The sequence below is a fragment of the Ranitomeya imitator genome, chromosome 1 (assembly GCF_032444005.1).
Source record: "Ranitomeya imitator isolate aRanImi1 chromosome 1, aRanImi1.pri, whole genome shotgun sequence".
Lineage (NCBI taxonomy): Eukaryota > Metazoa > Chordata > Amphibia > Anura > Dendrobatidae > Ranitomeya > Ranitomeya imitator.
The window spans coordinates 1,149,965,365-1,149,990,687 of NC_091282.1; the positions used below are offsets into that span (position 1 = coordinate 1,149,965,365).

General features: G+C 43.0%; 1 protein-coding gene across 3 annotated transcripts in view; it reads left to right on the forward strand.

Moving 5' to 3' along the window:
* The first annotated feature begins 2,390 nt into the window (after nucleotides 1-2,390).
* Nucleotides 2,391-25,323, forward strand: part of ARAP2 (ArfGAP with RhoGAP domain, ankyrin repeat and PH domain 2) — a 598,685-nt gene continuing 575,752 nt past the window's right edge. The window contains exons 1-2 of one of the 3 annotated variants that reach the window (XM_069744626.1): nucleotides 2,391-2,580; nucleotides 15,532-16,298. In XM_069744626.1, coding sequence (XP_069600727.1) covers nucleotides 15,619-16,298 — 680 coding nt within the window. In that variant the 5' untranslated portion in view covers nucleotides 2,391-2,580; nucleotides 15,532-15,618. The remainder of the gene's footprint in view (nucleotides 2,581-15,531; nucleotides 16,299-25,323) is intronic. The other 2 variants (XM_069744628.1, XM_069744627.1) reach the window with 2 other exon arrangements.

Below are 25,323 nucleotides of genomic sequence, written 5' to 3' on the forward strand. Positions count from 1 at the left end.
TGTCCCCTGATGTGAAGATCAGTAAGGTTCTCAGCAGTAGGTTCTACCACATGCAAAAATTGTCATCTATCCTGTCGATAGGTGATAATCTATGTAAACTTTTTATAACTTGGAACCAGAATGAAAAATTATTTTGAGTGTCTATTATGTGTTGAAGCTTTTCTATAATTCATTTCTAAATAGGCAATTTATGAATTTACTGTCCTCCCACCAAAAAAAAGTAGATTCTCTAACTCCTGTTAGGACACATAAAAAGGTATAATGTATCCTAAACACTGAACAACAATATACAGTGGGGAAAATAAGTACACTGCAGATTTTGCAAGTTTTCCGGCTACAAAGTATGGAGAGATCTCTAATTTTTATCGTAGGTACACTTCACATAGAAAAATCACATAGTATGATTTTTACATAATTGATTTGCATTTTATTGCATGAAAAAAGTTTTTGATACAATAGAAAAACAGAACTTAATATTTGGTACAGAAACCTTTGTTTGCAATTAAAAAGGTCAAACGTTTCCAGTAGTTCTTGACCTAGTTTGCACACACTGTAGCAGGGATTTAGGTCATCTACTCCACACATATATTCTCCAGATCTTTCAGGTTTTTGGGCTGTTGCTGAGCAACATTGAGTTTCAGTTCCCTCTAAAGATTATTATCTATTGGGTTCGGGTCTGGAGACAAGCTGGCCCACTCCAGGACCTTGAAATGCTTCTTATAAAGCCGCTCCTTAGTTGCTCTGGCTGTCTGTGTCTGGTCATTGTCATGCTGAAAGACCCATCTGCAATGCTCTTACTGATGGAGGTTGTTGGCCAAAATCTTGCGATACATGACCTCATCCTCCCTTCAATATGATGCAGTCATCCTGCCCCTTTGCAGAAAAGCACCCCTAAAGTATGATGTTTCCCCCACCATGCTTCATGGTTGGGACTGTGTTCTTGGGGTTATACACATTCTTCTTCTTCCTCAAAACACGGCGAGTGAAGTTAATACCAAAAAGTTCTATTTTGGCCTTATGGGACCACATGACCATCTCCCATGCTTCCATTGGATCATCCAGATGGTCATTGGGGAACTTCAAATGGGCCTGGACATGTGCTGGTATGAGTAGGAATTTACCTACCCTGCAGGAGTTTAATCCACGACGGCGTAGTATGTTATTAACAGTAATGTTTGAGACTGTGGTTGCAGCTATCTTCAGGTCTTCTCCTGTGTAGTTCTGGGCTGATTACCAACCTTTCTTAGGCTAGGTTCACATTGCGTTAGTGCAAAGTGTTTAGTGCATATGCTAACGGAATGCGCTAACTCAATGTTCAAAAAGGGATTGCGTTTAGCGATCCCGATCTGCGCCAGCGAGAAACGGACCTCGAACGCTGCAAGCAGCGTTCGAGGTCCATCAGAAAATAACAGGACATTGCTAACGCATGCCAAAAATGGCATACACTAGTGAGGCGTTAGTTACATTGCGGTCAATGGGTGCGCTAACAGATCCGTTACATAGCGTTAATTGCGCCATGTAACGGATTCTGTCAGTGGACACCCACTAACGCAATGTGAACCCAGCCTTAGGCCTTACTCCCACAAGATTTTGCATGGAGCCCCGGGCCAGGGAAGGTTAACAGTCATCTCGTGTTTCTTCCATCTTCTAATACTTGTGCTTGCTTGTTTGCCTATTGTTCTGTAGCCCATCCCTGCATTCTGCAGATCTACTATTTTGTCCCTATTATCCTTAGAAAGCTCTTTGGTCTTGGCCATGGTGGAGAGGTTGGAGTATGATTGATTGACTGAGTGGACAGATGTCTTTTATACTGAGAACGGGTTCAAGCAGCTGAAATTAATACACGTAATGAGTGCAGAGTAGGACGGCTTCTTAAAGAAAAACTAACAGGTCCGTAAGAGCCAGAATTCTTGCTGGTTGGTAGGTGATCAAATACTTATTTAATTCAATAAGATGCAATTTAATTATGTAAAAATCATACAATGTGTTTTTCTGGGAAAACTTGAAAATCAGCAGCGTATCAAATACTTATTTTCCCCTCTGTAAATCAAAATTGGGAAAAGCAAACCTGAAATATTGCACATACTTAAAATGTATACATTGCGCATAATGAAATAAGCACAGTTAGGAAAATACTGATACTGCTCACATGCTTGGCAAATATTCATATGTATTGCGATGGATTTTGGCAGCTATTTTCTGGCCTCGGGTCAGCTTTTCTGAGTACATATAATAATGACAGTTCTTTCGACACAGTGTAAAAAAAAAAAAGAGATATTGCAGCTTATGTACAAGAAAACATTCCTTTCTGATGACTCAGTTTGTGAGTGAACTAGGTGTGACTTATCTAAGTGCCCAGGTAAAAAGAAAATAAGGAAAACCTGTGTCCTGTCTCTGTGAACGAGTATTTTCTGGGGACAAAGTCTACGAAGGAAGCAGGAAAAATGAAAAGGAAGAAACAACCGCCTCGTACTGTACATAATGCCTGGAGCGTTTGCACAACAGACGCTTGTTGCAGACGATGAGAATATTGATAAGGGACTTGGATATTTACAAGGAAAATCGCATTCCCTTCATAAGGTAAGAGGAGAATGAGGCACAGGAAGCAAGAAAGAAGAAAACCGCAGGTTACACAACACTACGATGTGGCTTTCTGTGTATTCTGTACTCACAGTATATTCATGTGATTCTAGGTTGATCATGGTTGACTTAATGTATAAAAGCTACTTTAATAATATCTTTATTTTACATCTTTGCCTTATCTGCCAATGTGTATTTAATGGGGCCCTCACTGTTTGCACTGGGTGTCCTTGGTTATAGCCATCAGCTCCACAGTTGTGAAATGAATGTTCATGCTCAGATCACTTTGTCCTGTCCACAGTGTCTGTGATGCTTGCTATATTGGCAAGATAGGTTGCAGTGTAAAGGTACCTTCACACATAACGATATCGTTAACGATATCGTTGCTTTTTGTGACGTAGCAACGATATCGTTAAGGAAATCGTTCTGTGTGACAGCGACCAACGATCAGGCCCCTGCTGGGAGATCGTTGGTCGCTGAGGAAAGTCCAGAACTTTATTTTGTCGCTGGACTCCCTGCAGACATCGCTGGATCGGCGTGTGTGACACCGATCCAGCGATGTCTTCACTGGTAACCAGAGTAAACATCGGGTTACTAAGCGCAGGGCCGCGCTTAGTAATCCGATGTTTACCCTGGTTACCAGCGCAAAAGTAAAAAAAACAAACACTACATACTTACCTACCGCTGTCTGTCCCCGGCGCTGTGCTTCTCTGCACTCCTCCTGCTCTGGCTGTGAGCGTCGGTCAGCCGGAAAGCAGAGCGGTGACGTCACCGCTCTGCTTTCCGGCCGCTGTGCTCACAGTCAGTGCAGGAGGAGTGCAGAGAAGCTGAGTGCCGGGGACAGACAGCTGAAGGTAAGTATGTAGTGTTTGTTTTTTTTTACTTTTACGCTGGTAACCAGGGTAAACATCGGGTTACTTAGCGCAGCCCTGCGCTTAGTAACCGGATGTTTACCCTGGTTACCCGGGGACCTCGGGATCGTTGGTCGCTGGAGAGCTGTCTGTGTGACAGCTCTCCAGCGACCAAACAGCGACGCTGCAGTGATCGACATCATTGTCGGTATCGCTGCAGCGTCGCTGAGTGTGAAGGTACCCTAAGGCCTCATATTCACATGAGGTAAACTCGGATTAGTCTCGCACGTCAATACCCGGCACTCAGGAGTGGAGCGTGAGGCCACGTAGCAATACATGAAGCCGCCCGCTCCGCTCCTGAGTGCCGGGTGCAGTGCCAGGTATTGACGTGGGAGACATGTTTCTTGCATGTGTGATCCCGGCCTAACGGCAAGTTCACACTAGACGTTTCTTCAGAAGGAAAGAAGCTGCAGACAAAAAAACATGTTTTCCTTGGTTTTTCTTGCGTCGTTTTTTGTGTATTTTTTGTGGTGAATTTGGCTTGCTAAATTTGTGCATGCTGATAAAGTTTAGTGTTGAAAAAAAGGTCTTACTGTGAAAAAAAGTCTTATTGCGTAGAATCAGGCTTTGACACAAAAAACACAGCAAAACGTGATACCTGCATTTTTGGTGCCCTTTCTTCAGTGTTTTTTTTCACCACCCATTGAAGTCAATGGGTGAAAATGGCTGGAAAAACACTGAAAGAAGTGACACGCTTTATGTCCAAAAACATGCAAAAGCACAAAATACTGATGACAAAAAAAAGCAGTGTGTGTGCATGACATTTCTAAAATCTCAGTCTTTACTGGTACTGTAAAAGGCAGCTGAAAATTTGCATAATAAAACACATTAAAAATACGCAGCAAAAATGCCTGGCGTGAATTTAGCCTAAGGCCGGGGTCACACTTGTGAGTGTAATGCGAGAAACTCACGCGAGTCTCTCGCCTCCATACACGGCACTGCCGCCGGCACTCGGGACCATGTATTTCTATGCAGCTGAACCGAGTGGTCCCGAGTGCCGCCAGCTATGTCGGGTATTGAGGCGAGAGACTCACGCGAGTTTCTCGCATTACACTCACAAGTGTCACCCCGGCCTAAGACTTTTTACACCATGGTTTGTCCCTATTTTCCAAGCCTGCATCAGGAAAGCTAATGCTATATATGCTGAATGTATTTATAATCTCCCATTGTCTGCCGAAGGTTAGTCATATTCCACGTCAGAATGGAGAATGGAATAGCATATTGCTATTTGCTATGTAAGCGGGCAGTTTACAGTGGATATTTTTTTAGTACATGATCCTATTAGGAACATATTTCTATGCAGAATATCCAAACAAAACAACACAGCAACTGGTGCTAGATGTATGGGATGATTGATGTATGAAAATTGGATTGCATTTTTGCTACATAGTACGGTATATACTTAAAAAAATGAAGTTATAAATTGGCCAATTCATGAGAGCCCAAAAGCCAGCTTTCTACTTATATTTATTGAACATTCCTGTATTGGGTTAGTGATGAGTGAACGTGCTGGGATAAGGTGTTATCTGAGCATGCTTGGGGGCTAACCAAGTGTCTTCGGTGTGCTCTAAAAAAATGTTTGAGTCCCCGTGCCTGCATGTCTCATGGCTGCTAGACACTTGCAGTGATTGTTTAACAAACAGGCAATCCCTGCATTTGTTGCGGCTGTCAAACAGCCATGGGGACTCGAATACATCATTTGAGCATGCTGAAGACACTCGGTTAGCACCTGAGCATGTTCAGATAACACCTTATCCCAGCACGCTTGCTCATCACTATTTATGGTCCCATCAAAGAACTGTATGCCTTGTCGTGATTCGAGGGCTCTTTCATACATTCAGTGTTTGCATACATCCTAGCGCTTAAGCCACGTGCACACAAGCTCAGGAGAGGAACAGTCAAAGGAAAAGTATAATAGAAACACGTCACCACTTCTGCATTTCTCACCCACTCCTGGTTTTGGCTTACGAATACAGAAGTAAAAAACTCGCCAAATACTCAATGTGTCCACGTGGCCTAACAGAGTGCTGCTGTACTCTTTTGTTTGCACAGTATATTATGCAATCACATCAGCTAGAACCTGTTCACGGTTGCTTGATTCTTTTAGAGGTGCAATTCAGTTTTTTGTTTTTCGTATACTTGTTCATGTCTGTACAGTGGGAAATGTTCTAGTTTACTATTGGAGTCATATATTGGGAGTTCATCCCAACCTACAGTATACCTCCTAGGGAAGGCACTGCTCTAGTTTGATCAGGGCCTAATCTAAATGCAGAGCTTCTGGAGAGGAAGGCCAGCAAGACACTTCTGTTTTTTGTCCTGTCGTGGTGTCATTCAAAAGTGTAACTTGTCTCACAAAAAACAAGCCCTCATATGGCCATATTGACAGAAAAATAAAAAAAAAGTTAGGGCTCTGTGAATAAGAGGAGCAAAAACCGAAAACGAAACATGGCCCGGGGTGAAGGGGTTAAGTCCGCCTTCTGTAGCTTCTGTCTTGCACTCTCTTTTACAGGCTGCAGAACGCTTTTATTTAGAATCAGTCAGTGGACTCGCTCTGGCAGACAGTTTGTAACTCTTTTATCTGTCTTTTTTCTGAGCTCCTTGAATGCCGTGAAAGTTAAATGGTGCAAAATTTTTATATAAACCCAATTGTAAAAATATTTTCAAACTATAATATGTACATCTAAATAAAAAAGTTCCCAAAACTGTCCATATACTTTACAAATAATCACTCATCATGGAAATGTTATACAATTTATAGGCCTTTACAGAGCTGGAGGAGCTGAGCTTAATAATGGAAGAAATTCAATATATCTGTCATGACTCTCTTGTTAGGTGTCCTGGGACAAGGGGCTCCTTCCCTGTTCCTAACACTAGGGGCACCCTTGCTCGCCCTATTCCCTGGGTTACTTCTGATGGTGAAGATGCCGGGGCCACGTACCTTGCCTTAGCTCCTGAATTTACCCTCAGTCTGTATCCTTCCCCCACCCAGTGAAGAGGGGAGTAGTAGTGTACCATAATACACCAACCAGACTAACAAGGTAATACAAACAGGGGTAACAAAGAATACCAAGCATACAAACATAAACATACAAATAACAGAGGGATGCCCCGGGGAGTGTAGGGTGGGGTTAAAGGGAATCTGTCACCCCCAAAATCGAGTGTGAGCTAAGCCCACCAGCATCAGATGCTTATCTACAGCATTCTGGAATGCTGTAGATAAGCCCCCAATGTATCCTAAAAGATGAGGAAAAGAGGTTAGATTATACTCACCCAGGGGCTGTCCCGGTCTGGTCCGATGGGTGTCGCGGTCCGGCACCTCCTATCTTCATCAGATGATGTCCTCTTCTTGTCTTCACGCTGCGGCTCCAGCGCTCCGGCTCCGGTGCAGGCGTACTTTGTCTGCTCTGTTGAGGGCAGAGCAAAGTACTGCAACGCGCAGGCATCGGGCCTCTCTGACCTTTACCGGCGCCTGCGCACTGCAGTACTTTACTCTGCCCTCAACAGGGCAGACAAAGTATGCCTGCGCTGGAGCCGCAGACAAGACAAGAAGAGGACATCTCGTAAGAAGATGGGAGGCCCCGGACCGCGACGCCCATCGTACCGGGACCGACCCTGGGTGAGTATAATCTAACCTCTTTTTCTCATCTTTTAGGATACATCGGGGGCTTATCTACAGCATTCCAGAATGCTGTAGATAAGCCCCTGATGCTGTTGTGCTTAGCTCACACTCGATTTTGGGGGTGACGAGAAGAAAGGGAATTATCACATACTCAAAAGTAGCAACAGTCACAAATAAATCCACCAACTGCCTACTGCAATAACCAACAACAACCTCCAGCCATGCAGCATAAGCTAGCTCTGACAATGAGTGCTAGCAAGGACCCAGTTTATGTAGGAGATGGGATTTGCTAACAGTGCACAGCTGAGAGCCTAAACTCTCCAGGAGCTTTCAATTGAGCAGATTAACCCCTACACTGCCAAAATAAATTTATATAATTTAATATGAAGGTGAAGTGCTTTTAACCAGTGTAGGAGTATGAGAAACCAGACGCTGGGGTTTTCTGGCTCCTCTCTGTCGCTGTAAATCCATAACAATATCTTGTATTTTGGCTTAGGAGTCAAGTAAGCGAACCTAACAGAGGTGTAGTAGGGGGTTCAGCTAAGGGGGTGGCAAAACATCTGAGTGGGCCCTTAACCATGTAACCGGGCTTACAACTATGGTGGCACACCCAAATCATAGGTATAGGGAACCCCAGCAGATGACTCTGCTGTTACTTAAAATCTCTATACAAAAATTAACACATTATTAGAAATTAATAATGCCTCAAGTATTCCCAGTTGACAGTCACAATACCCTGAGTGTCCTATGACAATTATGCTTCTTAAGTACCCACTTAACAAGTTGCTATTAAAGCATGTTGGGCCCACAGCTCCCTTTATACAGCATGATGGACCTGGCAGGAGCCCCTTCTCCTACTGCATGACAGCACCAAGTAGAGCCTCTACACTGTATGACAGCCCTCAGCAGCCCCCAATGTATGATGGCTTCCAGTAGCCCCCCCCCACCACTGAATGATGACACTCCAATAGTCCCCCTACACTGTGTGGTGGCCCCTGGTAGTGCCTTAACACTGTATGCATGGCCTGCAGTAGTCTCCCACATTGTATGGATTGCCTCCAGTAGTCCCCCCAAACTATATGCATGGTCCCCAGTATTCCAGTAGTTCCCCACACTTTATGCATGGACCCCAGTACCCCTTACAATGTATGCATGGCCCCACAGTTGCCCTCCCACATTGTATTCATGACGCCCAGTAGCCCTCTCACATTGTATGCATGGCCACAAGTAGACCCTCCACATTGTATGCATGACCCTTAGTAGTACCCCCACTGTATGATGGCCCCCAGTAGGCCCACCACACTGTAAGATGGCCCCAGCAGTCCCTCAACACTGTCTGCTTGGCCCCCAGTAATCCCCACACACTGTATGCAAGGCCCCAAGTAGCCCCCCACATTGTAGGCATGGATCCACAGTAGCCTTCTTATATTGTATGCATAGTCCCTAAGGAGCCTCCCCCTGCATTGTATGCATGGCCCCACAGGAGCCCTCCCACACAGTATGCTTCATTCCCAGTATTCCAGTAGCCCCCCACACTATAAGTATGGACTCCGGTAACCCCTCCACATTGTATGCTTGGGCCCCAGTAGTCAACAGTGTACAGAAAGAAAACACTCTAAAATTTAAGTTTTAATAGTTAAATTAAAACATGTATACCCTCTGTATAATCTTAGACCAGAGGTAACTTGTTTACCACAAACATAGAGAGACAAATATAGATAGTAGCCCCAGAGACTACTGTACATCCCTAGGGAATGTATCTACCTAGACACTGAGGTTGGCACCCTAAGAGTGAACCTAAATGGCGCCCCTGCTAAACGTCGACTGATTCTGGAAGGTCCTACTTATTACTGGTCTAATGTAATACTGATGGAAAAAACAATAAACCTGGAAGATTCAAAAATCACATAGTAGCCCTATATACCATATTTAGCCAGATAGAAAAGCAGATCCAAAAAGGGGACTGCAGGAAAAATTGAACAATACATTATCTTATGAATCATCTGCTGTGTATGGTCTATAGTTGAAATAAACAAAATAGAATAGAATACAAATAAATGCACTTATCTACATCCCTGCTGTGTCTGCAGCTTCTGTATACCTTGATTCACAAATCAGATGAGTAACTGGCACCCCAAAAGAATTAATAATATATGGTAATTCTATCTCTCCCTGATTGGGTCTGAAAAGAAAGCCGGACCTAGCCGCGTTTGTTGACACCCTACAACATACTAATAAGTCCTATGTAATACTGCTCTGATATAATAATAAATTCGTCAATATCCACTCAATATCCAGGAAGTCTAAAACTAACACGCCAATTTGCATTCACTATTAGGGAGCCAACCTCCGTGGCTAGGAAGATATATTCCCTAGGGACATACAGTGAGAGACAGAAATATTCTACACACTAAATTATGGTTTCTTTGCCATATTTTGTCTAATATTTAAGTAGCAAACAAATGATCCTCTTCTGAGGTTATATTTTTATAACATATACATGTTTTAATTAAACTATTAAAAGTTAATATTTAGTGAGTATTATTTCTGCAAACTGTTAACTAATTACCCTAATTTTTGTAAGTCACCCCCAGTAGTCCCCACAATGTATGATGGCCGTCAGTAGTCCTGTAAGATGGTCCCCAGTAGTCACTCAATACTGCATGCTTGGCTCCCACACATTGTATGCATGGCCTCTAATAGACCAGTAGTTCCCCCCACACTGTATGTTTTGCCCAAAGTAGTTCCCCCACACTGTATATTTGGTCCTCAGTAGTCCAAGCACACTGTATGCATGACCCACAGTAATCCCCTCACACTGTAAGTAAGGTCCTCAGTATTCTAATAGTCCCCTATTCTGTCTGCATGGCCTCCAGTAGCCCCCCAAACACTGTATGCATGACACTAGTAGTCCCCCACACTGTATGCATTACCCTATTATCCAACCACGCTGAATGCATGGCCCCCAGTAGTTCCCTTACGCTATATGGATGGCACCCAGTTGTCCACCACACTGTATGCATGGACCCCAGTAGGCCCCACAGTATATGCAGGGCCCCCAGTAGCTCCCTCATACTGTATGCATGGCCCTCAGTATCCCCCCATACTGTATGCATGACTGTTGTGAATTCTGTGGCAGAGCTCCCTCCTGTGGTCACAAGTGGTACTTCGGCTGATTCTCTCTGTGAGCTTCCGTTGGTGGAGGAAAGTGGTACTGCGGCTTCTGAGTTTCCTTCCTCAGGTGATGTGGTGAAGTCGTTAGGTGCTGCTCTATTTAACTCCATCTAGTGCTTTGATCCTGGCTTCCAGTCAATGTTCTAGTATTGGACCTGTTTCCTCCTGGATCGTTCCTGTGGCCTGCTGCTCTGCATAGCTAAGTTCCGCTTTTGCTTTTTGTTTGCTGTTTTTTTCTGTCCAGCTTGCTTATTTGTTTTCTCGTGCTTGCTGGAAGCTCTGGGACGCAGAGGGTGTACCTCCGTGCCGTTAGTTCGGTACGGAGGGTCTTTTTGCCCCCTTTGCGTGGTTGTTTGTAGGGTTTTGTGTTGACCGCAAAGTTACCTTTCCTATCCTCGCTCTGTTCAGAAAGTCGGGCCTCACTTTGCTAAATCTATTTCATCTCTACGTTTGTCTTTTCATCTTAACTCACAGTCATTATATGTGGGGGCTGCCTTTCCCTTTGGGGTATTTCTCTGAGGCAAGGTAGGCTTATTTTCTATCTTCAGGCTAGCTAGTTTCTCAGGCTGTGCCGAGTTGCATAGGGAGCGTTAGGCGTAATCCACGGCTGCCTCTAGTTGTGTTGGAGAGGATTAGGGATTGCGGTCAGCAGAGTTTCCACGTCTCAGAGCTCGTTCTATGTTTTTGGGTTATTGTCAGGTCACTGTATGTGCTCTGACTCCTATGTCCATTGTGGTACTGAATTACCAGATCATGACACATGACCTCCCGTAGTTCCCTCCCACTGTATGTATGGCCCTCAGTATTTCAGTAGTCCCCCACATTGTGTGCATGGCCACTAATAGCCCCCACAGTGTATGCATGGCCCCAGTAGCACCCCCCTCCCATTGGCGGTCTGGGGACATGCTCACGTCCTGTAGCAGCTCCTATTGGACCACCAGGAAGGTCCTTGTCGCTGCAGCTATAAAAGGTTCACATAGCCGCACGGCCATGCGCTAGTATCAACCTCTGTTTTGAGCCTTGCTACTGTGTGGTCATGTTTGTGTGAGGTCAGGATTGGCTGAAATAAGCCCCTAGAATACCAGCACCTCCGGTGAGGAGTTTTGTGTGTTTGGATTCAGGTCTTGGCTGAAATAAGCCCCTAGAATACCGGCACCTCCGGTGAGGAGTTGTTTGTGTGCTATGCTGACTGCATGACCACAGTTTTGCTCTGTTTGGTAGCTGTGTTCCTCTGTGAGGTTAACTGGGCACAGCATTTCCCTATCCTAGCTATTCTGTGAAGTAACAGAGTTCGCTAATACCACCATATAGCGCTGCCAATTGTAAGCAGCAGGTTCCTCTCCTGCACGGTGGACCCCGGGTTGCGAACGCACCTATTATTACCTATATTTATACTCGGTGCGTTCCGCCAACCCTAACACATAGTAGTCCCCATACTGTTTTCTGGGCCCACTGAAGTTTCCGCACAGTATGATTGTATAACAATATGATTGTAGTTCCCACACAGAATGACCAATGTATGATCCTCACATATTATGATGCCCTCACATTCCCTTACAAGAACTTACTATCAAAATAAAAAATAGCTTAAATTTCTCACCTAATCCCTGATTGTGGTGTGTCTGTCAGCAGTTAGTATCACGGCCCAGGCAGACCAACTTGACTCTGTCATTGCACATACAGGAAGTCCTGTGTGTCACATTGCCAGTCATTAGGCTGCAGGCCTGAAATATCCTGAAGACTACAGAACAGAGAACGGTAGTGCAGGGAGACTATGGCTCCCTCCTCTGCTGCAGAGTGTAACAGGCTGTTCCACCCCTCTGCCCCACAGTAGTTACGGTACTACTGCTAAATCCTTATTATGTAAGAGTTTCAGTGAATAAAATGCAAGTTATACTGAATCGTTTCCCACAAGCCTATATAATAATATTCTTAGCTACTCTGTCTTTTTCACATTCTGTCTATGGTGCAGATTGTATTTTCTATGTATCAGGTTTCTTTTGGTATTTAGGATTATATACGGTTATAAATATAACTAATCACCATTAAATACTGTAAGTAAGTTCTTATAAGTTATTGAAGCAGGCGTTGCTTGCCAAAATTGACCTATTATTTCTCTTATCAAGCTACAGCAACTGTATACCAATGGATTAAATGTTGTTATGCCATCTCTTTAGTACCAAAGCAGAGGCTTAACAAAATATGAAAGAATTCATTTCTGTAGCCCTAAACCTATTTCAACATTGCCAATCATTCTCATTTTACAGTTAGGCTCCATAAGTAAAGTACAACTGCCCTATGTGTCGGGAAAGCCCCAGCTGCAAACAGGAAACGTATTTAGAGGCCCAATTTACCCAAAGTATGCCAAAAGATTGTCCTTTCGACATGTGTTTGCAAGATACGTGCCAGAATTATTTTTTCAGCTGTATTAGTCATCTACAGTTTTCAGTAAAAGCTTTATTGAATAATGGTAGATTGTGTGAAATACATTTCATTCATATGGGATCACACCATAAAAATCTGTCACTGTAAGGTATAGTGTTTCCGGAAGGTTATGAATTGGGTCTCTTTTAGAGATGAGCAAATTTGCTTGGAAAATTCAGTTTGCATTGAATTTATTAGATAAAAATTAAATTTGCCATCTAAAGACATATATCTTCTCAGAGGTCTCTCCAGATCCAAAAGCATAATAAATCTGTTATTAAAAAAAAAAAAAATATATATATATATATATATATATATATATATATATATATATATATATATATATACAGTTAGGTCCATATATATTTGGACAGAGACAACATTTTTCTAATTTTGGTTATAGACATTACCACAATGAATTTTAAGCAAAACAATTCAGAAGCAGTTGACGTTCAGACTTTCAGCTTTCATTTGAGGGTATCCACATTAAAATTGGATGAAGGGTTTAGGAGTTTCAGCTCCTTAACATGTGCCACCCTGTTTTTAAAGGGACCAAAAGTAATTAGACAGATTCAATAATTTTAAATAAAATGTTCATTTTTAGTACTTGGTTGAAAACCCTTTGTGGGCAATGACTGCCTGAAGTCTTGAACTCATGGACATCACCAGACGCTGTGTTTCCTCCTTTTTGATGCTCTGCCAGGCCTTCACTGCGGTGGTTTTCAGTTGCTGTTTGTTTGTGGGCCTTTCTGTCTGAAGTTTAGTCTTTAACAAGTGAAATGCATGCTCAATTGGGTTAAGATCCAGTGACTGACTTGGCCATTCAAGAATATTCCACTTCTTTGCTTTAATAAACACCTGGGTTGCTTTGGCTTTATGTTTTGGGTCATTGTCCATCTGTAGTATGAAACGATGACCAATCAGTTTGGCTACATTTAGCTGGATCTGAGCACACAGTATGTCTCTGAATACCTCAGAATTCATTCGGCTGCTTCTGTCCTGTGTCACATCATCAATAAACACTAGTGACCCAGTGCCACTGGCAGCCATGCATGCCCAAGCCATCACACTGCCTCCGCCGTGTTTTACAGATGATGTGGTATGCTTTGGATCATGAGCTGTACCACGCCTTCACCATACTTTTCTCTTTCCATCATTCTGGTAGAGGTTGATCTTGGCTTCATCTGTCCAAAAAATGTTCTTCCAGAACTTTGTTGGCTTTTTTAGATGTTTTTTTAGCAAAGTCCAGTCTAGCCATTTTATTCTTGATACTTATGAGTGGCTCGCACCGTGCAGTGAACCCTCTGTATTTACTTTCATGCAGTCTTCTCTTTATGGTAGATTTGGATATTGATACGCCTACCTCCTGGAGAGTGTTGTTCACTTGGTTGGCTGTTGTGAAGGGGTTTCTCTTCACACGGAGATTATTCTGCGATCATCCACCACTGTTGTCTTCCGTGGGCGCCCAGGTCTTTTTGCATTGATGAGTTCACCAGTGCTTTCTTTCTTTCTCAGGATGTACCAAACTGTAGATTTTGCCACTCCTAATATTGTAGCAATTTCTCAGATGGGTTTTTTTCTGTTTTCGCAGCTTAAGGATGGCTTGTTTCACCTGCATGGAGAGCTCCTTTGACCGCATGTTTACTTCACAGCAAAACCTTCCAAATGCAAGCACCACACCTCAAATCAACTCCAGGCCTTTTATCTGCTTAATTGAGAATGACATAACGAAGGGATTGCCCACACCTGTCCATGAAATTGCCTTGGAGTCAATTGTCCAATTACTTTTGGTCCCTTTAAAAACAGGGTGGCACATGTTAAGGAGCTGAAACTCCTAAACCCTTCATCCAATTTTAATGTGGATACCCTCAAATGAAAGATGAAAGTCTGAACTTCAACTGCATCTGAATTGTTTTGTTTAAAATTCATTGTGGTAATGTCTATAACCAAAATTAGAAAAATGTTGTCTCTGTCCAAATATATATGGACCTAACTGTATATATATATATATATATATATATATATATATACCCACCTCCCACCAGATTCCACCTGTTCTGCTCCACAGCTACATCTGGTTATTTTCACTCTTCAGGATTCTTTGGTGCATCCGGAAGCTGACTAGTCCTCACAATATCATGTCACGATGTTGCGTGAGGCTTTGTCACTTAATGTTATGGTGATGTCCTGCAACTTCATGGCTTTTGTTGCCCCACCACATCATGATACCATGAGGCTTAACTGAAACTATAAGGCCCAGTCGGTGCTACAGACATTAAAGAGCCCTGAAGAGTTGAAGAAGCTAAAGGAAGCAAAGCAACAGCAGGCTGGTATAAGGTGAGCATTATACATATATATTTATACCTTCCTGGCCATTAAACAAATTCATCAATTGCGCAGCCTGATTTCTTGAATTTTCACTTTCATTCAAGTGTGGTGACAACATAGTCCTCTTTGGTGTACAGTCATTGTATGGAAACCAAAAATCACACCAGTACTAGAAAGAAATCAGGATACACGTAGGAAACCCACTAAAAGAGAAGTAAACATAGAAACTTATTGCAGATGAAGTTGTGGGTCAGAATTATCCCCAGGACTCCACAAGTGGAAGGCAACAATTTTAACAGAGCCCATCAAGATTTTTTGTGTGTAAAGATGTAATTCTTCCCAACTGTAGAGGAGAGCAGTGTCATTCTTTTCCTGAGTTTTAACAAACACCAAACATGAAATTTACTAATCATTTGTTTCTAATTTTGCTTTTTCAGAAATGTTTTTTATGTTTGAAGTGTTGGAAACACTATAATAATTTCCTGCCTTTTTTAGGTACTGACATCTTACATGAAAGGTCTCAGAATTTGTTTAGCCACAGTCATCTTCCAGTTATGTTTATGCTAATATCAGGATTACAGAATGGCCTTCGACAATAAAAACAGGTATCCTGTTGACCAAATGCTAAATGATATTCATTTGGAAATTTATCACAAGCTCTTCGGGATATTAGGCTATAGAACAGTTTCAGACTGTGCACCATTAAATCATGAAACGTTACAGGAAATGGGAGTCTCTCTTACTGGACACCGGAAGAGAATTCTCAGGAAGATACAAGAAGAATTGGAAAAGGGTTATGGAGACCTTGAACTTTCTAATGCTGAAAAACAAAAGGTCAACAATGACATCTTATTAATTGATGACAGAAAGAGAACAGTACCTGATCAGGAGGCGATTGCTTTGAATTCCGAATTCAATAATCTAATGGAATATTGTACAACTACATCAATTGATTGTGGGATGCCCAACAAAAATGTCAATGATGTTTCTGAACTTTTGGAACACAGTGCCAAAGAAAAAAACACTGAATCATTCCCTGAATCCAATGGAGAAAGTAGTGATAAAACATTAGATGATATAGAGGAGTTGGACTCCGAAAATTTTTTTGAATTTCAAGGACCTATGACTGAAAATGAATTATATAAAGAAATCAATTTAGAAATGGTGAATAGAAAAGCAACAGGTCCTACAAGATCATTCATATTAAGGAATAGACCTGTACCCGATTTACCGGATTCTGCCACAAACACATCATACAATTTGTAAGTATTATGCTTTAGTAATACTCTTTACATAAAAATTTAGATAATAAACCAATAATCTATGTCTTTAATATACAAAAATGCAATCTAATGTTGTTTGGTACAGTGATGATGTTAGTGTATTTTAGACCAATTTTCGTGGTTATTGCTGTTCTTCATCAACAATAAACAACATCCATTATATGGATGAACATTTCAATTTTATTTATCATGGCAGCATAAAAACATCTTCATTTTAGAAAAAACAAATAGTAAGTATAAATGCCACGTCTACTGACTTTTATATTTACATTCATCATTGGTGCTTAGAGGATCATTTTTATGAACCTTTAGATTTCTCTCTTTAGACGAGGATTATACTATTGTACACAATGGTTTGGTAGTTTATATTGTATAGTCTACTTAAAAACCTAAATAATGATCTACAAAAAGTCTCTTATTCTAGTAATTCATAGAGCTACATAGGAACTATAGACATAAAACTGTAGAACAGCATTTAGAGGTTGTCTGGGAAAATTGCATTGATGATCTGCAGATTGCTATAGAATTAGTCATCATTATCAGATTGGTGAGGCCAACACTCATTAACCCCAAGAATCAGCTGTGGTCAGATCGAGCAGCAGCTGAATGTAAACAGTGAAAGGACCTGAACAGCATAGCTCTGTTCACTTTGTAGCCCACCACTGCCAAGAACTGGAGATCAGCTCCTTTTAAAAAAAATGGATGGTAACAATATCAGATCAGTGGGGGTCTGATACTTGGCACTGCTGTTGATCAACTATCATCAGCTCTGCAGGCAACGGGATAAAAACATTGAATAGAGGTCAACAGCTCAACTTCATGCACTGTGTAGTAGTCACTATTGAAAGCTGTAGATCATCTCCAATTATCTAGTATTAGAGATAAACTTCAGCTCTTGTATAAGAAATAGGGTCATCTGCAGATAAACTGCTGCACTGCTGTATACATCAAGGCCTTTAACCCCTTAATGACCGCCGATACGCCTTTTAACGGAGGCAGTTAAGGATACTTAAACCTCAGCACCGTCAATTAATGGCGCTGTGGAAAAAGTGAATAGCGCCCCCCAGAGTCGGGTTTTCTCTGGGGTCTCAGTTGCCAGGGGTAGCTGAGACCCCAGAGAACATGATTCGGGGTTTTTTTACCGACCCCGGGTTGCGATTGCTGGTAATTAACTGTTTACCGGCGGTCGCAAACAAAAAAACGCGATTTCCCATTTAATTTATCTGTCCTCCGATGTGATCGCACATCAGAGGACAGAGAAATGGGGTCCCTGATAACCCCCGATACTCACCTGTCTCCCCCGGTGGTCCTCGTGGCTCCCGATGGGCGCCGCCATCTTTTTCCAGCAAAAAAATGGCGGTCGCATGTGCAGTGCGCCCGCCGACCGGCACCCGGAAGATTTTTGGGGTTTCGGCTGCCAGGGGTAGCCGAGACCCCAAAGAACATGATCGGGGTCGGTTTTTACCGACCCCAGTTTTGCGATTGCCGGTAATGAACTGTTTACTGGCGGTCGCAAAAAAAAAAGCGATCTGTCATTCTCTGTCCTCTGATGTGATCGCACATCAGAGCACAGAGAAATAGGGGGATTCGGGGACCCTGTTATACTTACCGGTGTCCCTGGATCCTTCTGCATCCCCTCCTGCCCGCTGGCTTCTTCTTCGGGAAAGAAAATGGCTGGCGCATGCGCAGTGCGCCCACCATGATCTGCCGGCCGGCAGCTAGAGGAGTTGGGGCTAAAATTAGGGTTAGTGTTGGGGCTAAATCTAGCGTTAGGGTTGGGGCTAAATTTAGGGTTAGGGCAAGGATTAGGCTTCTTTCACACTTGCGTCGGTACAGGGCCGTCGCAATGCGTCGGCCCGACGTACTGACGCATGTTGTGAAAATTGTGCACAACATGGGCAGCGGATGCAGTTTTTCAATGCACCCGCTGCCCAGTTTATGTACTGTGGAGGAGGGGATAGAGTTATGGCCACTCATGCGCGGTCGGAAATGGTGGACGCGATGTACAAAAAAAAGGTTACATTAAACTTTTTTTTGTGACGACGGCCTGCCAAAACACAACGGATCCAGTGCACGACGGACGCGACGTGTGGCCATCCGTCGGCAATACAAGTCTATGGGCAATAAAGGCATCCTGTGGGCACATTTGCAGGATCCGTTTTTTGTCCAAAACGACGGATTACAACGGATGCCACACAACGCAAGTGTGAAAGTAGCCTTAGGGCTAGGGTTAGGGTTGGGACTAAAGTTAGGGCTAGGGTTAGGGTTGGGGCTAAATTTAGGCTTAGGGTTAGGGTTGGAGCTAAATTTAGGGTTAGGGCTAAAGTTAGGGTTACGGCTAGGGTTAGGGTTGTGGCTAAATTTAGGGTAATGGCTAGGTTTAGGGTTGGGGCTAAAGTTAGGGTAGGGCTAGGGTTAGGGTTGGGGATAAAGTTAGAGCTAGGGTTGCGGCTAAAGTTGGGGTTAGAGTTGGGATTAGGGATAGGGTTTGGATCAGGGATGGTATTAGGATTAGGGTTGGCATTAGGGTTATGTTTGGGATTAGGATTAGGTTTGGGATTAGGGTTAAGGTTAGGGTTGGGATTAGGGTTAGGGGTGGATTGGGATTAGGGTTAGGTTTGAGGTTAGGGTTGAGATTAGGATTAGGGGTGTGTTGGATTTAGGGTTTTGATTAGGGTTATGGTTAGGGTTGAGATTAGGGTTGTTTTGGGGTTAGGGTTGTGATTATCATTAGGGTTGTGATTAGGATTATGGATCGGGTTGGGATTAAGGTTAGGGGTGTGTTGGGGTTAGGGTTAGATTTAGAATTGGGGGGTTTCCACTGTTTAGGTACATCAGGGGATCTCCAAACACGACAGTCAATTTTGCGCTCAAAAAGTCAAATGGTGCTCCCTCCCTTCTGAGCTCTGCCGTGCGCCCAAACAGTGGTTTACCCCACATATGGGGCAACAGCGTACTTGGGATAAATTGGACAACAACTTTTGGGGTCCAATTTCTCCTGTTACCCTTGTGAAAATAAAAACTTGGGGGCTAATAAATCTTTTTTGTGGAAAAAAAATATTTTTATTTTCACGACTCTGCATTATAATCTTCTGTGAAGCACTTGGGCATTCAAAGTTCTCACCACAAATCTAGATAAGTTCCATGGGGGGTCTAGTTTCTAAAATGGGGTCAATTGTGGGGGTTTCTACTGTTTAGCTACATCAGGGGCTCTGCAAACACAACATAAAGCCCGCAGATCATTCTATCAAAGTCTGCATTCCAAAATGGCGCTCCTTCCCTTCCGAGCTCTGCTTTGCACCCAAACAGTGGTTTACCCCCACATATGGGGTACCAGCATACTCAGGACAAATTGGACAACAACTTTTCGGGTCCAATTTCTCTTGTTACCCTTGTGAAAATAAAAGCTTGGGGGCTAAAATATCTTTTTTGTGGAAAAAAAAATATTTTTTATTTTTACGACTCTGCACTATAAACTTCTGTGAAGCACTTGGGCATTCAAAGTTCTCACCACACATCTAGATAAGTTCCATGGGGGGTCTAGTTTCTAAAATGGGGTCACTAGTGGGGGGTTTCTAGTGTTTAGGCACATCAGATGGCATCCAATCTCAATTCCAGACAATTCTACATTGAAAAAGTAAAACGGCACTCCTTCTCTTCCAAGCTCTGCAGTGTGCCCAAACAGTGGTTTACCCCCACATATGGGGTATCGACGTACTCAGGAGGAATTGCACAACAACTTTTGTGGTCTAATTTCTCCTGTTACCGTTGTGAAAATAGAAATTTAGGGGCAAAAAGATCATTTTTGTAGAAAAAATGTGATTTTTTTTTCACGGCTCTACGTTATAAACGTCTGTGAAGCACATGGGGGTTCAAAGTGCTCACCACACATCTAGATAAGTTCCTTAAGGGGTCTAGTTTCCAAAATGGTGTCACTTGTCTGGGGTTTCCACTGTTTAGGCACACCAGGGGCTCTGCAAACGCAACATGGGGTCCGATCTCAATTCCAGACAATTCTACATTGAAAAAGTAAAACGGCACTCCTTCCCTTCCAAGCTCTGCGGTGCGCCCAAACAGTGGTTTACCCTCACATATGGGGTATCGACGTATTCAGGAGAAATCGCACAACAACTTTTGTGGTCTAATTTCTCCTGCTACTGTTGTGCAAATAAGAATTTGTGGGCGAAAAGATCATTTTTGTGTAAACAAATGCGATTTTTTATTTTCACGGCACTACGTTATAAACTTCTGTGAAGCACTTGGGCGTTCAAAGTGCTCACCACACATCTAGATACATTCCTTAAGGGGTCTAGTTTACAAAATGGTGTCATATGTGGAGGGTTTCCACTGTTTAGGCACATCAGGGGCTCTCTAAACGTGACATGGCATCCAATCTCAATTCCAGCCAATTCTGCATAGAAAAAGTCAAACGGCGCTCCTTCCCTTCCGAGCTCTGCGGTGCGCCCAAACAGTGGTTTGCCCCCACATATGGGGTATTGTTGTATTCAGGAGAAATTGCACAACAAAATTTATGGTTAAATTTCTGTTTTTACACTTGTGAAAATTAAAAAAAATGGTTCTGAAGTAAAATGTTTGCAAAAAAAAAGTTAAATGTTCATTTTTTCCTTCCACATTGTTTCAGTTCCTGTGAAGCACGTAAAGGGTTAATAAACTTCTTGAATGTGGTTTTGAGCACCTTGAGGTGTACAGTTTTTAGAATGGTGTCACACTTGCTTATTTTCTATCATATAGACCCCTCAAAATGACTTCAAATATGATGTGGTCCCTTAAAAAAATGGTGTTGTAAAAATGAGAAATTGCTGGTCAACTTTTAACCCTTATAACTCCCTAATAAAAAAAAATTTTGTTTCCAAAATTGTGCTGCTGTAAAGTAGACATGTGGGAAATGTTATTTATTAACTATTTTGTGTGACATATCTCTCTGATTTAAGGACATAAAAATACAAAGTTTGAAAATTGCAAAATTTTTAAAATTTTCGCCATATTTCCGTTTTTTTTTCATAAATAATCGCAAGTAATAGCAAAGAAATGTTACCACTAACATGAAGTACAATATGTCATGAAAAAACATTCTCTGAATCAGTGGGATCTGTTAAAGCGTTACAGAGTTATAACCTCATAAAGTGACAGTGGTCAGAATTGTAAAAATTGGCTCGGTCATTAAGTACCAAATTGGCTCTGTCACTAAGGGGTTAAACAAGATATAGTACAAAAGATGTGTAGTCTATTGTATATTCCATAAACTTGGAGCAATATAAGAGAAAATGGTATCAATGTGAAGGTATTGAGGCAGCTCACTAGTTTTACCCATCATTAGATATTTATTGTCTGGCACCTTGGTAATGGTAAACCTTTTGTTTTTGGGTAAACCTTTTGATAGCTTAACCCCTTAGCGACCGCCGATACGCCTTTCAACGGCGGCCGCTAAGGGTACTTAAGCCACAGCGCCGTTAATTAACAGCGCTGTGGAAAAAGTGAATAGCGCCCCCCAGAGTCGGATTTTCTCCGGGGTCTCGGCTGCCGGGGGTAGCCGAGACCCCAGAGAACATGATTCGGGGGGTTTTTAACTCACCCCGCATTTGCGATCGCCGGTAATTAACCGTTTACCGGCGATCGCAAAAAAAAAAAACAACACGATTTCTTTTTAATTTCTCTGTCCTCCAATGTGATCGCACATCAGAGGACAGAGAAAAGGGGTCCCAGGTAGCCCCCCAATACTTACCTGTCTCCCCCGGTGCTCCTCGTGGCTCCCGGTGGGCGCCGCCATCTTCAAAATGGCGGGCGCATGCGCAGTGCGCCCGCCGGCCGGCCCCGGGAGAATCTTTGGGGTCTCGGGTACCGGGGGTAGCCGAGACCCCAAAGAGCATGATCGGGGTCGGTTTTACCGACCCCTGTTTTGCGATCGCCGGTAATTAACTGTTTACCAGCGACCGCAAAAAAAAAAAAAAAAAAGTAAAGTGTAAATCTCTGTCCTCTGATGTGATCGCACATCAGAGGACAGAGAAATAGGGGGATTCGGGGACCCTATTATACTTACCGGTTTCCCTGGGTCCTCCTGCTGCTCCTCCTGGCCGCCGGCGTCTTCTGGGGAAAAGAAAATGGCGGGCGCATGCGCAGTGCGCCCGCCATCTGTCTCCATCTGCTGGCCGGCAGGAGAATAGCAGTTGGGGCTAAAATTAGGGTTAGGGTTAGGGCTAGGGTTAGGGTTAGGGTTAGGGCTAGGGTTAGGGTTAAGGTTAGGGTTAGGGCTAGGGTTAGGACTAGGGTTAGGGTTATGGCTAGGGTTAGGGTTAGGGCTAGGGTTAGGGCTAGGGCTAGGATTAGGGTTAGGGTTAGGGCTAGGGTTAGGGTTAGGGCTAGGGTTAGGGCTAGGATTAGGGTTAGGGCTAGGGTTAGGGTTAGGGCTAGGGTTAGGGCTAGGGTTAGGGCTAGGGTTAGGGTTAGGATTAGGGCTAGGGCTAGGATTAGGGTTAGGGCTAGGGTTAGGGTTAGGGCTAAATTTAGGGTTAGGGTTGGGGCTAAATTTAGAGTTAGGGTTGGTGCTAAATTTAGGGTTAGGCTTCTTTCACACTTACGTCGGTATGGGGCCATCGCAATGCATCGGCCCGACATACCAACGCACGTTGTGAAAATTGTGCACAACGTGGGCAGCGAATGTAGTTTTTCAACGCATCCGCTGCCCAATCTATGTCCTGGGGAGGAGGGGGCGGAGTTACGGCCACCCATGCGCGGTCAGAAATGGCGGATGCGACGTACAAAAAAACGTTACATTGAACTTTTTTGTGCTGACGGTCCGCCAAAACACTGATCCAGTGCACGACGGACGCGACGTGTGGCCATCAGTCAGGATCCGTCGGCAATACAAGTCTATGGGCAAAAAACGCATCCTGCGGGCACATTTGCAGGATCCGTTTCTTGTCCAAAATGACGGATTGTGACGGATGCCAAAGACGCAAGTGTGAAAGTAGCCTTAGGGCTAGGGTTAGGGTTGGGGCTAAAGTTAGGGTTAGAGTTGGGATTAGGGTTAGGGTTTGGATTAGGGTTAGTATTAGGGTTAGGGTTGGCATTAGGGTTACGCTTGGGATTAGGGTTAGGTTTGGGATTAGGGTTAAGGTTAGGGTTGTGATTAGGGGTGTATTGGGATTAGGGTTAGGTTTGAGGTTAGGGTTGAGATTAGCTTTAGGGGTGTGTTGGATTTAGGGTTTTGATTAGGGTTATGGTTAGGGTTGACATTAGGGTTGTTTTGGCGTAAGGGTTATGATTATCGTTAGGGTTAGTGATTAGGATTATGGATCAGGTTGGGATTAGGGTTAGGGGTGTGTTGGGGTTAGGGTTGGAGCTAGAATTGGGGGGTTTCCACTGTTTAGGTACATCAGGGGGTCTCCAAACACGACAGCCAATTTTGCGCTCAAAAAGTCAAATGGTGCTCCCTCCCTTCTGAGCTCTGCCGTATGCCCAAACAGTGGTTTACCCCCACATATGGGGCATCAGGGTACTCAGGATAAATTGAACAACAACTTTAGTGGTCCAATTTCTCCTGTTACCCTTGTGAAAATAGAAATTTGGGGGCAAAAAGATCATTTTTGTAGAAAAAATGCGATTTTTTTTTCACGGCTCTACGTTATAAACGTCTGTGAAGCACATGGGGGTTCAAAGTGCTCACCACACATCTAGATAAGTTCCTTAAGGGGTCTAGTTTCCAAAATGGTGTCACTTGTCTGGGGTTTCCACTGTTTAGGCACACCAGGGGCTCTGCAAACGCAACATGGCGTCTGATCTCAATTCCAGACAATTCTACATTGAAAAAGTAAAACGGCACTCCTTCCCTTCCAAGCTCTGCGGTGCGCCCAAACAGTGGTTTACCCTCACATATGGGGTATCGACGTATTCAGGAGAAATCACACAACAACTTTTGTGGTCTAATTTCTCCTGTTACCCTTGTGAAAATAAGAATTTGTGGGCGAAAAGATCATTTTTGTGTAAACAAAAGCGATTTTTTATTTTCACGGCTCTACGTTATAAAATTCCGTGAAGCACTTGGGGGTTCAAAGTGCTCACCACACATCTAGATAAGTTCCTTAAGGGGTCTAGTTTCCAAAATGGGGTCACTTGTGGGGATTTTCCACTGTTTAGGTACATCAGGGGCTCTCTAAACGTGACATGGCGTCCGATCTCAATTCCAGCCAATTCTGCATTGAAAAAGTCAAACAGCGCTCCTTCACTTCCAAGGTCTGCGGTGCGCCCAAAAAGTGGTTTACCCCCACATATGGGGTATTGGCGTATTCAGGAGAAATTGCGTAACAAAATTTATGGTTAAATTTCTGTTTTTACACATGTGAAAATAAAAAAAAGGTTCTGAATTAAGATGTTTGCAAAAAAAAGTTAAATGTTCATTTTTTCCTTCCACATTGTTTCAGTTCCTGTGAAGCACGTAAAGGGTTAATAAACTTCTTGAATGTGGTTTTGAGAACCTTGAGGGGTGTAGTTTTTAGAATGGTGTCACACTTGGTTATTTTCTATCATATAGACTCCTCAAAATGACTTCAAATGTGATGTGGTCCCTTAAAAAAAAATGGTGTTGTAAAAATGAGAAATTGCTGGTCAACTTTTAACCCTTATAACTCCCTAACAGAAAAAAATTTTGTTTCCAAAATTGTGCTGATGTAAAGTAGCCATGTGGGAAATGTTATTTATTAACTATTTTTCATGACATATCTCTCTGATTTAAGGGCATAAAAATACAAAGTTTGAAAATTGCAAAATTTTAAAAATTTTCGCTATATTTCCGTTTTTTTCATAAATAATCGCAAGTAATAGCAAAGAAATGTTACCAATAACATGAAGTACAATATGTCACAAAAAAAATTCTCTGAATCAGCGGGATCTGTTAAAGCATTACAGAGTTATAACCTCATAAAGTGACAGTGGTCAGAATTGTAAAAATTGGCTTGGTCATTAAGTACCAAATTGGCTCTGTCACTAA